The 17,375-nt window shown below is 54.1% G+C and overlaps 2 protein-coding genes across 21 annotated transcripts in view; one reads left to right on the top strand and one right to left on the bottom strand.

Annotated features, from left to right (window-relative positions):
- The window catches only part of KLHDC4 (kelch domain containing 4), a 723,698-nt gene that overhangs the window by 332,157 nt on the left and 374,166 nt on the right, over positions 1-17,375 (top strand). The window lies entirely within an intron of this gene.
- BANP (BTG3 associated nuclear protein) overlaps positions 8,454-17,375 on the bottom strand; it is a 128,377-nt gene continuing 119,455 nt past the window's right edge. For all 20 annotated transcript variants that reach the window (XM_050773635.1, XM_050773644.1, XM_050773637.1 and 17 more), the window contains 2 exons: positions 13,663-13,806; positions 8,454-9,112 (listed from right to left, as the gene is read on the bottom strand). In XM_050773635.1, the coding sequence (XP_050629592.1) occupies positions 9,041-9,112; positions 13,663-13,806 (216 nt within the window). In that variant the 3' untranslated portion in view covers positions 8,454-9,040. The remainder of the gene's footprint in view (positions 9,113-13,662; positions 13,807-17,375) is intronic.

The raw sequence follows: 17,375 nt of genomic DNA, 5'->3' as shown, positions 1-17,375 counted from the left end.
AACGAGGTTCAGTCCTATTCTAGCTCAAAATGATAAACCTCATCTCAGACGGCTGCTTGTGACTCCAGGAGACCACCAGGCCCCGGTGACAGCCAGAGCGGTACCCAGTATATCAATCCTGCCCACCTGCCTGGCGTGGCTGGGAGACGCGGCCGGGTGCTCTCTCTCTCCCTCCTTCTTTCACTGCTCCCTGAAGGCAGCATCTAAAGAGGCTGAGGCTGTCCTGTTGCTGCCCTGACCTCTGGGGAGAAGCCCGCAGTTCTGATTACGGACCTCAGACGGGGAAGCGCACAGGAGGCCTCGGGTGGCCGGGCTATGCTGCTTCTCCCTGGACGGGCAGAGCTGGCCCATACGAGGCACTTCACAGGTGACTAAGGAGGCACAGACCTGAGGCCTGGGGGACTGCAGTGTCCCGTGGATCCCAGCTGCGGCTATCAGGCCCACGGGTGGGAGAGCCAAGGGAGGGGCTCAGCTGGGCAATGGGATGAGAGCGGGCGGGGACACTGCTGGGAACTCCCTTCACCGCAAGGCCAACAATGTGCGTAAGCGAACAGGGCGGGAGAGCTGCGTGTGGCCTCAGGCAGTCACTCAGCCTCTCCGCCCGTTTTCCTGGTCTGTAAAATGGACCGAAATGCCCGCCCCGTGGTGTTCTTTGGGCAGTTTCTATAAATGCTTGGCCCAGCCTCCCCAGCACATGGCTGCTATCTGGGGTACTGTTCTGTTATTTTCATCCCTGCCCCTGCTGTTTGCTTAGACTTCCCCTGACTCCAGTGAAATCAGCCTCCACAGGCATTTCGTCAGCCCCTTGTTCGTCCATGACACGGCTAGGCAGGTGTGCCCAGGGGGTCTGAGGCTTTAACGGACTTTAAATGTATGTCCCTGCAGGAAACAGGTTTCTGTACAGCCCGAGAGCAGCCAGGTTCGGGGCTTGAGGGGCAAAGATCCCAAGGATGCTGGAGCCAGGGATGGGGCTGTGGTCACGGGGCTGTGGGGGAGCGGGAAAGGAGCGCCCACCCTGCCAGGACCTCCCACAGCCGAGTCCACCTGGGAAGCCAGCCTGCAGGGCCTGGGGTGGGGGCACAGGAGCCCACCCAGCAACACAGGGGTGACCCGGAAGTGGACAGAGAACCGCAGCGGCTCTATCACAAGGCCACACACGTGACACACATCTCCCGGGACCGGGACTCCGGCTATGGAGGGCCACTTATAGAAAGGAGCCCTCTCCTTACACACAGTTTGCTACCCTCGGTTTCAACGCTGTGCCAAAGTTCAAAATCAGGACGGATTTCCTCCCCACACTGTGTGTAGAAATGCCTGGTGTTCTTTAAACGTGTGATGTCGCTTCCCCACTGGGTGACTGGTATCGGTTTGGCCACCACACTCACGGCTGCTGGATCCCGATGGTCTCAGATCAAACCCCCCAGGGAAGATGGGCTGGGCAATCCATCATCCATGGCGAGCCTTCGAGCCAGATGCAGTCAAGGTCTAGTCTGACTCCAGGACTAGAGATGGAGGGGAGCTTGTCACAGCCCCCATGCCATTCTACTGAGAGGCACCCCTGCCCAGTGCCAGGCCGACGTCTACACCCTCCTGCTGTTCCCACCAGCCGAGCTGACCCACTTTCCATGGCCACCTGCCGCCAAGCACCCAGAGAGCTCGCTCTCGCCCATCTTCCCGCGGCCCAGCTGCTGGGGGAGCCAGGCGGACACCCGCCCACGTGGGGGAGCAGAGGGAGGCGAGCATGGGGCGGTGGGTAAGTGGATGTGGCTGAGGTGCCTGTGGGGTTTCTTTTGATTGCTCTGGCTGCTGGACAGGGAGGCGTCCCCATCAGCGGAGTGGAGGTGGGGAGGTGATGCACAGGTTCAAGGCAAAGGGAAGGGAAGTGGGGCCGCCAGGCGGAATGAAGAGGTCGCCTGGAAGCCTGTAGTTTCACAGCAAAAATGCAACCAGGTGTGTGCTGCCTCTGCACATCTCAGGTCCAGGGCAGGCGAAGGTTCATATCATCTCAGTTTGGGGCTTTGTCTAGATGAGTCCTCGGAGGTGCGAAGGGGTGAGGGTGTGTCCATGCAGAGGGGAGCCGTGGGTCTGGGCCCCTGGCCCCGCTGAAGGAGGGGTCAGGGGAGCCAGCTACAGGGGAGACGGCAGGGCAGGGGTCAGCCCAATGTGCTCTGCAGTCCACAGATGCGGGACGGGGCTCCCTTAATTTAGGTCTTCTTTAACCTCTTTCAGTCAAGTTTTATGATTTTTTTTCCCATAAACACTTTTCGCATCTTTAACGAGTTATTTCTTGACATTTCTATATCTTAAAGCTTTTTGAACGGTGGCTTTTTAAAGTTTCCTTTTTGCCGGGCGCGGTGGCTCACGCCTGTAATCCCAGCACTTTGGGAGGCCGAGACGGGCGGATCACGAGGTCAGGAGATCGAGACCATCCTGGCTAACACGGTGAAACCCTGTCTCTAATAAAAAATACAAAAAACTAGCCGGGTGAGGTGGCTGGCGCCTATAGTCCCAGCTACTCAGGAGGCTGAGGCAGGCTGAGGCAGGAGAAACCCGGGAGGCGGAGCTTGCAGTGAGCTGAGATCGGGCCACTGCACTCCAGCCTGGGCTACATAGCGAGACTCCATCTCAAAAAAAAAAAAAAAAAAAAAAAAAAAAAAAAAGTTTCCTTTTTGCGTGACCGCTGATGACAGAAACGCAATGACACCTCGTATATTGACTTTGATCCCCAAAAACGTGCTGACGTCTCTTAATAGTTCTGATATTTATCCCTGGGAAATATTTTAGGTTATCTTTGGGAATTGTTTGGAGTTTTCTAGAACACAGTGACATCACCTGCGAATAGCGAGTTTTGTCTTTTCGTTTCCACAGTGTGCCTCTGGCTTGTTTCCTTTTCTTTCTCTGCTCCCAAGACCTCCACACAGCTGAACAGAAGCTGTGAGAACGGCACCTAGCCCCGCTCCCGACGTTGGGGACGCGTGCTGTGGCCACAAGGCTTCTGTGGAATCTCTTGATCGAGTCAAGGGAATTCCCTTTTTTATTTTCTAGAATTCCTTTTTTTTTTTTGGAGACAGAGTCTCACTCTGTCACCCAGGCTGGAGTGCAGTGGCACGATCTCGGCTGATTGCAACCTCAACCTCCCAGATTCAAGTGATTCTCCTGCCTCAGCCTCCCAAGTAGCTGGGATTACAGGCACGCACCACATGCTTTGCTAATTTTTGTATTTTTAGTAGAGACGGTATTTTGCCACATTGGCCAGGATGGTCTCAATCTCCTGACCTTAAGTGATCCGCCCGCCTCGGCCACATTTTCTTTATCCAGTCTCTCACTGATGGGCATTTGGGTTGGTTCCATGCCTTTGCTATTGTGAATAGTGCTGCAATAGACATACGCATGCACGTAAATTGGTTCAGCCATTGTGGAAGACACGTGTCAGTTCCTCAAAGATCTAGAACCAGCAATACCATTTGATCCACCAATCCCATTACTGGGTATATACCCAAAGGAATATAAATCATTCTATTATAAACATGGCAATTTCCACAAAAATCTCTGCTTGGATTTTCACTGAAATTGCAGGGAATGCACCATTTAGAGAAAAATGATCATCTTTATGATACTGAGGCTTGCATTCACCAACAGGCTACATGCCACCTCCAGTTTGTTTGTTTGTTTGTTTTTTAGGTTTTCTTCACTTTCCTAATATTTTATAGCTTTCTGTCCCAGACATCTTTTGTTAGATTTGTTTCTACATAGTTGAAATTTCTTAGTGTCTATAATAACATTTGTAAGTGATTATTACTGTTTGTTTCTGGAATTTAGAAATATAATTAGTTTTTTGTATGTTGGCCTTGTGGGCAGGAATCTTGTAAATTCACTTATTAACGGTTTGCTTGTGAGTTCCTTTGGATTTTCTTCACATATAACCATATCACCTGTAAATACTGACAGCTTCGTTTCTCATTTTAAAGCCTTTTAAGCCTTTTTTTCTTTTTTTTTTTTTGAGACAGAGTTTCACTCTTGTTGCCCAGGCTGGAGTGCAATGGCACAATCTTGGCTCACCACAACCTCTGCCTCCTGGGTTCAAGTGATTCTCCTGCCTCAGCCTCCCGAGTAGCTGGGATTACAGGCATGTGCTACCACGCCCGGCTAATTTTGTGTTTTTAGTAGAGACGGGATTTCTCCATGTTGCTCAGGCTGGTCTTGAACTCCCAACCTCAGGTGATCCACCTGCCTCAGCCTCCTGAAGTGCTGGGATTACAGGCATGAGCCACCGCACCCGGCCCTTTTAAGCGTCTTTTCTTGCCTTGGTGTGCTAGCGCGTTGTGGTGAGAGGCAGCCATCTTTGTCTGTTACATCTCAGGGAGTGGCAGGGGGTGGTGGGGGCAGCTCTCCGCTTTCCACCCTTGAATGGGCAGCTTGTTGTAGATTTCTTATAGACACCTTTGATCAAATTAAGGAAGGTCCTTTCTATTCCTGGTTTGCTAAAGGTTCTCTTAACCCATTTCTGCCTGAGGTCGCCTACTGCTTGGCAATGAGCTCGAGCAGTAGGATATAAAGAACTCCCACATGCTTGGCGTTCCAACAATGGAACACTAGGCATAGTTCATCATGAATGGGTGTTGAAGTTTACAAATTACTTTTCTGCATTTATTAAGATAACCATATAGTTTACCTCTTTTGTTAGCGTGATGTAATACATTGACTTTTAAAATAGTATACCAACTTTGCATTCCTGGACCTAACTTGATCATGATAGATCATCAATGTCACTGGATCAGGGTTATTCATATTTTGTTTAGGGTTGCTTAGGATGTTCAAGAGAGACACTGGCCTGGAGTTTCTTTTTTTCTTTGAAACATCCTTGTCGGATTTTGGTGTCAGGGTTATGTTGCCTCATAAAACAAGATGAGAAATGAGAGTCTCGTGTTTTTTGTTTTTTTCGTAACAGTGAGATGCTGAGCCTGGAGTTTTTCTTTGTGGCAAGATATAGGTAAGATTTCCGAAAGACAGGAGCTAGTAAGATGTTCCGTTTCTTCTTATAGCAGTTTTTTCCCCAGTAATTTGTCAATTGCATCTAACGTTTCCAACTGACTTTTGAGACAGTCTCAAGTTTTTATGTGTGAAGGGTTCGTAGATTCTGACATTGTAATTTGTCCCTGCTCTCTTTTCTCTGACTAGTGTACCAGGGCTTTCTCAAGTGTACCAGTCTTCTCAAAGAATCCTATTTGGTTTTGTTGGTTGTATCTACCCTACATTTTGTGCCTCATTTCATTAATTTTTCCTTGTCTTTAAGCTTTTCTCTAACACAACTGTCGATATTCCCCGAGTTTTGACCAACTTGCATTTGTTATTCAATTACAAATACTTTCACATGTCCAGTTTTCTTTCTTATCTGACCTAGGGGTTACATAAATGTTTGTTATTTAATTCCCAAACATTCAGGGATTTTCTACTTTTCTTCTCATTAATTTTTGCCTTAATTCAATTTGGTCACAAAACACAGTCTGCAAGCTGCCATCCTGTGGTGTTGAGGTGGATTCACATTCTAGTGGGTGGCAATTTGGAGAAGAGCATGTTCCCTGAGGTTGTTGGGTGTGACATTCCTCACACGTGGCTTGGATCAAGGTGTCCATCACCTTGCTGCAGTACCTTGCATCTCTACAAACATTTTCTATGCCTTGTTTCTGAAGTGTTTGTCATAGTGAATTCCAGGACTTAAAATTGCACGATCCTTGCTGGGCACAGTGGCGCACGCCTGTAATCCCAGCTACTCAGAAGGCTGAGGTGGGAGAATCACCTAAACCCAGGAGGCAGAGGCTGCAGTGAGCTGAGATCGCACCACTGCACTCCAGCCTGGGCAACAAGTGCAAAACTCTGTCTCAAAACAAACAAACAAACAAACAAAAAACACAAGGCCGTGCGTGGTGGCTCACGCCTGTAATCCCAGCACTTTGGGAGGCCAAGGCAGGTGGATCACGAGGTCAAGAGATTGAGACCATCCTGGCCAACGTGGTGAAACCCCATCTCTACTAAAAATACACAAATTAGCTGGGCGTGGTGGCGTGTGCCTGTAATTCCAGCTACTCGGGAGGCTGAGGTGGGAGAATCACTTGAACCCGGGAGGCGGAGGTTGCAGTGAGCCAAGATCTACCACTGCACTCCAGCCTGGGAGACAAGAGTGAAACTCCATCTCTAAATAAATAAATAAATAAATAAATAAATTGCACAGTTCTTCCAGCCTTTCTCTGCAGGGCAATACAGGGGCTTCAAAACAATTCACCTCCCTTCGTCCATGGCCCAAGTTACACAGTAATGTCTTCCAGTATTTTGTTTTTAAAGTTTCAATGAAACAATTTATGTATGTATTCTCTTTGTCCACCGCTCCATCTTACTCCAGGCACCTCCCCTGGATTCATATTCCTGCTCTTGAATAATATTCCTAACAATTCTCTGTAAAGAAGGTGCCATCAGAAATGATTTTTTTTTTTTTTTTGACAGGGTCTTGTCCTATCACCCAGGCTGGAGTACAGTGGCATAATCATAGCTCACTTCAGCTCAACCTCTTGGGCTCAAGCAATACTATCGCTTCAGGAACTCAAGTAGCTGGGACCACAGGTGCGTGCCACCACACCCAGCTCATTGTTTTTGTATTTTTTTTGTAGAGATGGGGTCTCACTATATTGCCCAGTCTGGTCTCTAACTCCTGGGCTCAAGCAATCCTCCCACCTCAGCCTCCCAAAGCGCTGGGCTTATAGGCATGAGCCACCACACCCGGCCTCAATTTTTGTTTATAAATTTTTGTTTACATACCACCTAATTCTTTATTTTTGTAATTTTGAGAAAATTTATATGCCAACAAATTCACCCTTTTAAGTGAAGGATTCAGTGACTTTCAGTGTAGAGTTGTGCACATGTCACCACTAATTCCACAACATTCTAATCACCCAAAAAGAAACCCCCTGCCCATTCGCAGTCACTTCCAATCCTGCCTCACCCCAGTCCCTGGCAACCACAAATCGGTCTCTCTGCAGTTGTCTTTTTTGGACATTTCATATCAATGGAATCAAACAGTAAGTGGTCCTCTGCACATCTTCATTCAGCACAGCTCCTCCGAGTGCTGGCCGGGCTGCAGCACGCATCCGTGCTCCATTCCTTCACGTGGCTGGATTGACGTCCCATTCTTCGGACAGTCGGCTTTGTTTCTCCCTTCCATCTGCTGATGGAAACCCAGGTTGCGTCTACCCTGTGGCTGGTACGAGCCATGCTGCTAGGCACATCTAAGCATAGGCGCACGTGTGAGCAGCTGTCTTGAGGGCTCCGGGGTGGATCCTATGAGTGGAACTGCTGAGTCAGCTGGTAGCATGTCACCAGCATCTTGAACAACAGGTTCACTGAAGACCCAGCCCCAGACCGAGAGCTCTCTCCTCTGCGCCAGTGGCTCCCCCTCCACTCAGCACCCAGTGGGTGCCCACGCCTGCTGCCTTGCTTTCATCCCATCACAGGCATCTGTCCTTTCTCTCTGGCTGCTGTCAAAATGATCTTTGCCTGTGATACTTGCACGTGTCGAAGCAGAGACTGATGTTCGTTTTTCCTACTTGGGGTTCTGTTCTACTTCCTGAATCCTTGAAATGCATCTTCCTTCTGTTTTCTCCATTCTCTCCTTCTGGGATTCCAGTCAGATGCGTGTGGATTTGACATTCTACACCCCGCCTCCCAGCTGGTCCCTTCTGCCTCCTGGAGAGCGGCCGTGCTCCGGTGACCTCCCGGGAGGCCTCGGCCCGGCTCCTTGTGGCGGCCATCTTCGGAGGCGACCCCCCAGCGATAGAGACACAGAACCCAAGAGCGCAGCCCCCCTTTCGAGGGCAGCTCATCCTAGACCCTCACCCCCAAGGGGACCCAGTCCAGGCTCCCGACGGGGTGGGGCAGGCTGGAGCCACCACCGTCTGGATGGCAACGCGGAACTCCTCCCAGAGAACGCACAGAGAAGCCCTGCTCTAAGTCGGCGAACCTGGCTCCACGCAGGCCCTTCCCAAGCCCCCAACGCAACTGCTGCAATGGTGTGGGTGAAGCAGGCCAGGCCTGGCTGGTCACCAGAGATTCAAACTGCCTCTAGCACTTCTATTTGCAGGTATTTTCTCTGCCTTAAAAAAATTTGTAAGTAGTAGGGTCTGCCCCTGTGGCTGCAACTTTCTCTAAGGACCCCAGGACTGTGCCTTCTGGAGCTGGCAGCGCTCTGTGGTTTACGAGAACAAGACGTTCCGCAGCTGTGTCCTAAACCACGTTTCCCCTCGACAGCCACGACACGGAAACAGAACTCAGGCTGTCCCGGGGCGCCCACACCTACTGTCTGCACAGTGGAGAGGGTAGCAGCGTGGCCTGAAGCCCAGCAAGCCCAGCCCCCCAGGAACAGGCACTCTGGCGAACCGTCTCGCAGGAGGAAGAGCGTAAGCCTGTTGTGGTCATAAATACATTTTATTTAATTAGAAATGCATAATTACAGTGTTTGAGAGCATTTCCCCTAGAAAAGTAGGTCAGCAATACCCCATCGAGAGCTGGCTTTGCAAACACCTGCCTCATGACACTGAACAGAGCACACAGCAAAGGGCTCCTGTCTCATGACAGTGGACAGAGCACACAGCAAAGGGCTCCTGCTACTCCCCTGGGATTTTTTTTTTCAAATTTTCTTTTTTGTTATAAACACCATAGCAAATTAAAAAAAGCTGTTTAAACAGAAAAATATCATAGTTCTTGATTTCCCGCGCATACGCGACGCTCTCCGCACTGTGCCTCCCCTCCGTCCTCCGACACCAACAGCATGACTCAAACGAAAGGTCTCCGGCTGGGGGCGGCGGCGACTGCTCTTTCAGTTGATAGGGCGCTCTTCCCCGCGGAGGCAGCCGCCTTCAGACGCACTTCTGCAGAACCCGTGCAGCCACTGCCTGTGCTGAGGCCGAGAGAGCAGGGCGCATGGGGGCCGGGCCATGGGCGGAGCCAGCGAGGGGCTCCTGGTGCCGGGCGCTCCTCGTACCGCGGGCACCGCTCACTGGATCTGGATGGCCCCGTGCTCGAGCTGCATCTCCGGCTGTAGCGTGGGCTGCAGGGCCTCAGCCGTCTGCAAAAGGGAGAAAGGAGGAACTTTCTAGAAAAATACCCAGCACTGCATGGCCAGGGGGTGTCATGAACAGCCAGCAACATTCAGGCAGAATCAGAAAGAGCACCCAGGAGCGCGAAGGAGCCCTGACGGCCCCAAGGCTCACCCGACTTGGTACAGAACGCCTCTCCCCCAGCGGAAGGACGTGCCCACAGGGCAGCTCCGGCCCATCCAGGCCCCGGCCCGCCCCCCACATGGCCTCGGCCACCCCGGACGGCGCAGCAGCTGCTCCTGCCTCTCCACCCGGAACCCGCCGCCTCACTGGGAAGTAACCCGAAAGTAGAGAACATCCTGGCCCTCCCTAAGATATTTCCCTGAAGCTGCAGGGACCATTTTGCCTTCCTATAAACACTGTCCCAATGTTTCAACAAAGGATTTTCGGGGCAGCTATGTTTCTTCCCTCAAAGTTAAATATAAGGTCTGGTCAATGAGTTACAAATATTAAAAGGACTTAAGTACACAATCACAGCTTTATCTTAAAATGAGTTAAAGGCGGTTGGGTGCGGTGGCTCATGCCTATAATCCCAGGACTTTGGGAGGCTGAGGCGGGTGAATCACTTGAGGTCAGGAGTTCAAGACTAGCCTGGCCAATACAGTTAAACCTCGTCTCTACAATAAATACAAAAATTAGCCAGGTGTGGTGGTGCACACCTGTAGTCCCAGCTGCTAGGGAAGCTGAGGCAGGAGAATCGCTTGAACCCAAGAGGCAGAGGCTGCAATGAGTCGAGATTGCACCACTGCAATCCAGCCTGGGCAACAGAGCCAGACTCCGTCTCAAAAATAAATAAATAAATAAAAGTAAAGGAAAAATATATAATCTTGGAATAAGTCACTCATCCTCCAGCTCAGCCACACGGAACATGCCCCAAGTGGAGGAGCCCACTCTAGGGCTTCCGTGCACACACTCCCAGAAGCTTCAGCTGGAGGGCACACAAATGAAGAGCCAGGAGAAGCCACGAGCCCACGGCCAACCCCACGAGAGGAAGACACCTGGTGACTTCTACTATAGTTAAGGTCCTGCTTCATTTTTTAGAGATAGGGTCTTGCTCTGTTGCCCAGGCTGGAGTGCAGTGGTGCAAACACAGCTCACAGCTGCCTCGACCTCATGGGCCCAAGTGATCCTCCCACCTCAGCCTCCCAAGTAGCTGGGACCACCAGTGCGCACCACCACACCTGGCTAAATTTTTTTGAGATGGAGTCTCACTCTGTCACCCAGGCTGGAGTACAGTGGTACAATCTTGGCTCATTGCAACCTCTGCCTCCCAGGTTCAAGCGATTCTCCTGCCTCAGCCTCCCAAGCAGCTGGGATTACAGGCACCTGCCACCATGCCTGGCTAATTTTTGTATTTTTAGTAGAGATGGGGTTTCACCAGGTTGAGCAGGCTGGTCTCGAACTCCTGACCTCAGGTGATTGGCCTGCCTCAGCCTCCCAAAATGCTGGGATTACAGGCACGAGCCACCGTGCCTGGCCCCAGCTAATTTTTTTACGTTTTGTAGAGATGGGGGTCTCGCTACATTGCCCAGGCTGATCTTGAAGTCCTGGGCTCAAGCAACACCCCTGCCTCAGCCTCCCAAAGCACTGGGATTACAGGCATGAAACACCACACCTGGTCTAGGTTGTGCTTTTTCAAGACAAATGTCAAATGACACTCGATATACTGTTTCCTGGATGGAGAAGGGGCCTTCCAGGGTAGGATGAGTGGTCAGTGCAGGGACTGTCTCCTGAGAGCCCAGCCACAGCTGGGAAGGCCTAATGGGAAGGGTGAACCTGAGCTGGAATGGAGGAACCACACCAGGGCCTGGGGAAGGGGCGAACCTGAGCTGGAACGGAGGAACCACACCAGGGCCTGGGGAAGGGGCGAACCTGAGCTGGAACGGAGGAACCACACCAGGGCCTGGGGAAGGGGCGAACCTGAGCTGGAACGGAGGAACCACACCAGGGCCTGGGGAAGGGGTGAACCTGAGCTGGAACGGAGGAACCACACCAGGGCCTGGGGTGGGTGGCTGCAGGCCACAGGAGGCTGGGGTAGGGGGGCCACTGCCTGGGATGCAACACTCCTTCCCCCGGACAGCTGGAAAGGCAGCTAGGGACCAGGGTGGGTGAGGACAGTGGGGCACAGGTCTGGGCTGGCTGGGAGGGACTCACTTGCCCTCCAAGGATGGTGGCCAGACCCATGTTCCAGGCAGAGGCTGGTGGAGGCACTGCCCCTGCTACAGATGGTTCAGGGAGCCTATGACACCCGCAGGCCACCCTGCATTAAGACAAGTGTCTTCCCTGCAAATAGCACCCCCCTACCCTTCCAATCCACTGCTCCAGGGAACAGGTCCCACTCTCCACTTTGAGGATTGGCCACCCCCACAGGCCAGCGACCTGCCTTCCCTCCTAAGGGAACCCCATCTTCTCAGAGCCAGGCCCTCACAGCCAGGTCACAGGTTTTCCTAGAATTAGCTCATGTGTGTGACCCTGCTCTGACCAACGGAAGATGCCAGGCCATTCCCGAGCGTTGCTGGGGTGGGAGCTTCAGTGGATAAGGAGGCTTAACCAGAAGCCCGTCTCTATTGGGTGCAGTCGCGCCTGCAGGGCCACCAGGAAGGCCTTCGGTCACTTCCCAGTGGGGCAGAGCTAGCCTGAGGACAAGCTGAGATGGTAAGGCAGAGAGCTGTGCAGCTGGTGACAAGCTACCACACCCTGCAGCTGCCTGGCCTCGGATAGGCAAACCTGCTCACCACCAAGTCCAACCACACTGTGGTTTTCCGCAGGGAAAGCGGCCCGTTAAGCACACTGTCTTCCTTCGCTGTTACGATGGATCCTAATTAAATCATTCACCTGGGGCCTGCCAGGGAGGGCATGGTGACAGAGAAAGCTTACAGGAAGCTAGGGGTGTAAACACCAACCATGGGACACAGGTTTCTTCAATTGTGAAATCTGGAAATGACCAGAAACTTATAATGCAGCAGAAGCTCTCAGGCATGGCCCCCACATCTAGATTCCCAGGCGCGGACCTAACTGCCCTCCTGCAGCGCTCCTGTCTGGAACAGCACAAGGGGCCGCCATGCGTCCTAGCATGGGCTGACCACGCCTCACTGTTCTTCACGGGCAGGTCAAGGTTCACACCACATAAAATAAGCGCTGCTCAACGAGTTTGCCTTCACCATCCCACCCACCCCCCACCTCCCGCCTGCCCATTCTGTGCCCATGACTGTCATGTGCTACCAGCCCATCTCCAGTGGGGTCAGCGACAGTGTAGAACCAAACACCATGCAGAGTACAAGGCATGCCCGTGCAGGGGCCACCACACCCATGGGCACAGAGTACAGGGCGTGCCTGTGCGGGGACCACCGCGCCCATCGGCACGGCAGGAAGGCTCAGGCTGGAGGAGGGGCCAGGCCTTCTACAGGACATGGGCCCTTAAACTCTGGGCCCGCAGCTGCCGTGCTGTGAAGAAGACGTGAGTGTCAGGTGAGCACTGACACCGTCGCGTGGCTGCTGCCGCTGAGGGGCTGCAGAACTGCCCAGCCGGGCGACCTGCACACCCTGGTGAGCGTGGGCTCTACTGAGCCCAATTCTTCAGCAAGCGCCTCCTGAGGAGGACTCCGCTCCTCCCGAGGGCTGACGGGCACACCCACCCTCAGCAGCGCCCGGGGAGCAGGGAAAGGCTGCTCAGACATCTAGGATTTTAATTCTAAGCATTGAAGATGGATGGCATCAAGACACAGGGGGATCACCAGTGCTGGATCCACAGGAAGGAGAGGAACAGACCCAGAGACAGCAGCCAGAATGTTCCCAAAGGGCTGGGCAGCAGCCAACCACCCGGCTGGAGGAAGAACAAGGAAAAGGTCCCGGTTGGGCACGTTCCCAAACCAGGCGGCACGGAGGCTGCGGGACCAAGCCTGCTCCGGGACACAGGGCCACCTTCCGCTTCCTGCGTTCAGAGCGAACAGCCCATGGCATCACGGGCTCTTGTCTGGGCCTCGGCCACCCTGGGGACGTCAGCACAGCCGCACCCTCAGGCGCTTCCGCCTGCGAGGTCTGGAGATGCTGGCCATGAGCCTACCAGGCCATCCACAGAGCACAGCAGACCTGCACTTTGTTTCGGCGGACGCCAGGGTCATGATGGCCCAAGGTGCTGGCTCTGCCCCAAGCTGAGGCCTTTGACAAGGGGCAGGGAGCTCTCGAGCTGACAGGGCCCCCATGCTCCCCAGCCCACAGGAAAGGGCTCCGTGGAGGGAGCACAGGGCAGAGCTTCACTTCTGCCCCTGAACTGACAAACATTTCCACAGGACAGTCTCCAGAATCAGTTGAAATTTAGAACTGGGGCAGGATCTACCTTCTCACCTTCACATTCATGGTGCGTGGGAGACGTGGAACCCTCAGATGGGCATCCATGTCCGATCACATGCCCTCCGCACGGGAGGAGTCACGAGAAAGCCCCAGGGCCACATGTGCCCGGTGGCAGCGGCAGGCGGCCGTGCCATCACTTCAGTGTCCCGGCGCGGGGCCCCAGACTCACCTGCGCCCCGGCCGTGTGGTCGCTCACTGGCGCCAGCTGCACGTACTGAACCTGGATGTCGCTGCCCTGGAGCGGCGATCCATCCACGCCCGCCGCCGCGGGGTCCGAGGAGGCCACAGCGATCAGCTGTGCGCCCTGCAGCACCTGGAGAGACACAGTCCCGTCAGTGGCATGGCCCACAACCCACGCGGCTCCGCAGACTGCACACCCTGAGCGGCAGGGACACGGCCTCAGGGCCACACCGAGGACTCGGTGGCACATCCTGTCTCCCCATCACTCTTGGGTCGCCTCAGGTCCAGGGAGAGTGTCACTGAGCCTCTGCTGGATCTGTAACTCCCCCTCAAGCACCTACAGAGCGGACAAAAGGGGAAAAAAAAAGCAAGGCAGAGCTTCCAGAGAGAGCAAAAGCCAATGCCACAGGGCCTCCTGGAAAAATCCCAACGGCAACCATGAAGAGCACAGGCTCCCAGAGCGCCAGTCAGGGCTCAGACCCAAGCCAGCACCATGAGGGAGGCTGAGACCCAAACCCTCCCCATTCCCAAGGCAGAGTCACCTCAAGGCCTCAGGGAGAGCAAAGGTGGGCACTGAGAACTCAGGAGAAGCTCGCAGGAAAGCGAGGCCCGGTTCCAAGAGGGGCGGAAGTGAGTCCTGGTGGCAGAGTCCCGCTGGCCCTCCCGACCTTCTACCGCCTCCCAGAGTGTGGGATGAGAATGGGGGACAGGTGAGGGGCCCCTGGGTGGGTTCTGGTGACCCCATCGCCTGTGAGCACCTACACCCACTTCCCACTCAATCCACCAGGCGCTCCAACAGCCAGGCAGGCAGCTCCGGGGTCAAGAGGGCCCAGGCAGGCAGGTGGGCGGCCCCAGCTCTGAGGCACTCGACATGGGCTGTGGGGTCTTCACTTGAGGCTGCGTCCCACTATGGGAGGGCCAGGAGATGCACCCCCCCTTCCCCACAACTTCCACACAGAACCGCACTCTACACACTGAGAGTCTCACTGGTGGCCCTGGGAAGAGCAGCAGCCCCTGTCCCAGGGCGCCCCACCCCATGGAACCTGGCCACAGCGGGCCTCCCGTGGGACCTGCCCTGGACGACAGCAGCACTGCACAGAGCAAGCATGGCCCCTGCAAACACACTGCAGAGACAGCCCCAGACCAGGGATTTCACCTACAAGTGCTTTAAAGACTAGACTTCACCTACATGTGCTTTTAAAAATAGTTATGTTTCTAAGCAAAGTTCACCTGCAATGCTAGAAGAGAAGCCTTTTAAAGACACAAAGTATAGTTTACTCTACACTGAGGTTAGCAAAGTATGGCGCCCAGATCAAACCTACTGGCTGCTTTTGTACAGCTGTGAGCTGAGAATGGCTTTTAAATGATTTTTAATGGCAGAAAAAAAATGCAAAAAAAATTTTGTGCTACACGACAATTCTAGGAACCTCCATCTTCAGTGGGCATCTACAGGCCTGCAGGCCTGCCACATGCTGGCCTGTCATGACCCAAGGGCCATGCTGAACAGCTGTGACGAGACCAGGTGTGCCCCCCAAAGCTGAAAACTCACCCCCTCTGTCCCTTTACAGACAAGCCTGGCCACCCTGCCAGCCACCACCTGCGAGCACACCAGCCTCGGGGGATCAGCCTCGGGGTACCAGCCGAGCCATGAGAATGAACCCAAGGAGCGTCAACCTTCTGCCTCGGGATTTTGTTGTCTCAAACAGATGCTATACTAGAAGGAATATGGCTAGAGTCAGCAACAGATGCTATACTAGAAGGAATATGGCCAGAGTCAGAACGTCCTGCTGGACTGTGGGGTTTCTTTACCCGAAGGCCCCTACTGCAGAGGCCTCTGAGTCCAGGTGTCGGACGCCGGCCCGGCGCGGTCCCGGGGATTCATTCATTGTGCAGCTGGCCCTTCAGCACCACAGGGGTTAGAGGCACTGACCCCTTGTGCAGCTGAAGTCAAGTACAGCCTCTGACTCCCCAGAACTTAACTACTAATAGCCCGTTGACCAGTGGCCCTACCGAGAGCAGTCAGTGAGCAGGTATTTCATGTGCTGTGGTGCGTACCATCTACTGTATTCCTCTAATAGAGTAAGTGAGGGAAAATGGGGTATTCAGAAAGGCACAGGCAGGAGGAAATACGGCTGCTATTCATTAAGCAGAAGCGGATCTTTATTAAGCAGAAGTGAATTGTCACCCAGGCCTTCATCCTCACTGTCCGCATGCTGACTGGGGCTGGGGGGAAGAGGAGGAACAGGAGGGGCTGGCCTTGCTGTCTCAGGGCAGCAGAGGCAGGAGAGAGAGAGAGGAGGTGGAAGAGGAGGCAGGCATGCTCAGTATAATTTTTATTGAAAAAAAATCCACGTATAAGTGGATCCTCATAGTTCAAACCCACATTGTTCAAGGGTGAACTGTAGTCTTCCAAGGAACAAACGTTAGTCTTTTGGTGATGGACAGAAAGAGCAGAGCATTGTGAAGTACGTGCATTGACATCAGAACACTGACAAAGGGGCTACTGGCCCTTGGGTCCAGGTGCCATTTACAGAGGAGAAAGTGAGACCTGGGCAGGGGTAGGGGCAGTTTAGGGGCTGGACTTCCATCACACAGCAGGTGGGGGCAGAGGCCACACAGAAGCACCTGGGTTCCCAAGGTCCCACAGCGACAGCACGCCATTCGGAACCCAGCCTGACGACGAGCACACTGAGGTTTCTGGACTCTGTTTCACAGGATGGGGCAAGCCCACCAGAGCGCCGTGCATCTGGGCCTGGGGCCGCAGCTGGGCTGGGTGCAGGGATAGGGGCAGGAGAGGGAGCAAGTCCCTATCAGCCGCAGAGACTCTGACTCAGACCATGAGGCTGGTGCCGAGGGCGCCCAGGGAGGTGGAGCCCCTGGAGAGAGGAACTTCTTCCCGAGGAAGGAAGGGAGAGCAGACGTTCCTGCCGATGTGCAAACCCGCCAGTAACTTTTCAGTGATGCCTGGGAATAGGCCGGGCAAGGCTGCACTTGGAAAGGGGGCAGGGGAGGAGCTCTGTACTCAGCTCCACCATGCACTGAGGCAGTCGCTCTGTCCTGCATGGATCCGCAGCCACCCACGTTCCTGCCCCAGACCTGGGCTGGTGCCCACTGGAGGAGGCAGCCAGCACCCGCACTGGTGGGCTCTTCTGTGAGGACCTGCCAAACTGCATTTCCCACTCATCACAGCACAGGCCCCGAGAAAGTTCTGGAAAAAATATCCTCAGGGGCTGTCCCAGAGGTGTCTCAGGGCTGTGAATAAAGCAAGCTGCCTGAACCAGTGTTTCTCAACTATTCCTACCAGGCTGAGGCCTTGAAAACTCCTGACCTGCAGGAAACGGTCTGCCCGGCGCAGGGACTTGACTGGTAACTCCCAAGCGTCCACCCACCTGCCTGCCCTCCACGACAGCAGGGGGACCCTGGCGCAAGCTCAAGGTTCACGCCAACCAGGTGACCACCAGGAAAGCCAAGCCTTGGGCGAGCAGCAAAGGAGCACACGGCAAACGCGCGCCTCCTCCATCCCCAGCTCTCGGGAGCCTGTGCCACAGCCGGAGCTCTGTAGGGGCCACAGGTGGGCCGAGTGCACGACGCTTTCCACTTTGGGCACCTCTGTCGGACACCCAGCTCTAAACCACATGTGAAAACGGAAACGAAGTGCGTGGCCACACGCAGAACGGTGCCACTCCAAGCACCTCCTCATCA

This window comes from Macaca thibetana, chromosome 20, assembly GCF_024542745.1.
Source record: "Macaca thibetana thibetana isolate TM-01 chromosome 20, ASM2454274v1, whole genome shotgun sequence".
Taxonomy (NCBI): Eukaryota; Metazoa; Chordata; class Mammalia; order Primates; family Cercopithecidae; genus Macaca; species Macaca thibetana.
This window is presented reverse-complemented; position numbering and strand designations above follow the sequence as displayed.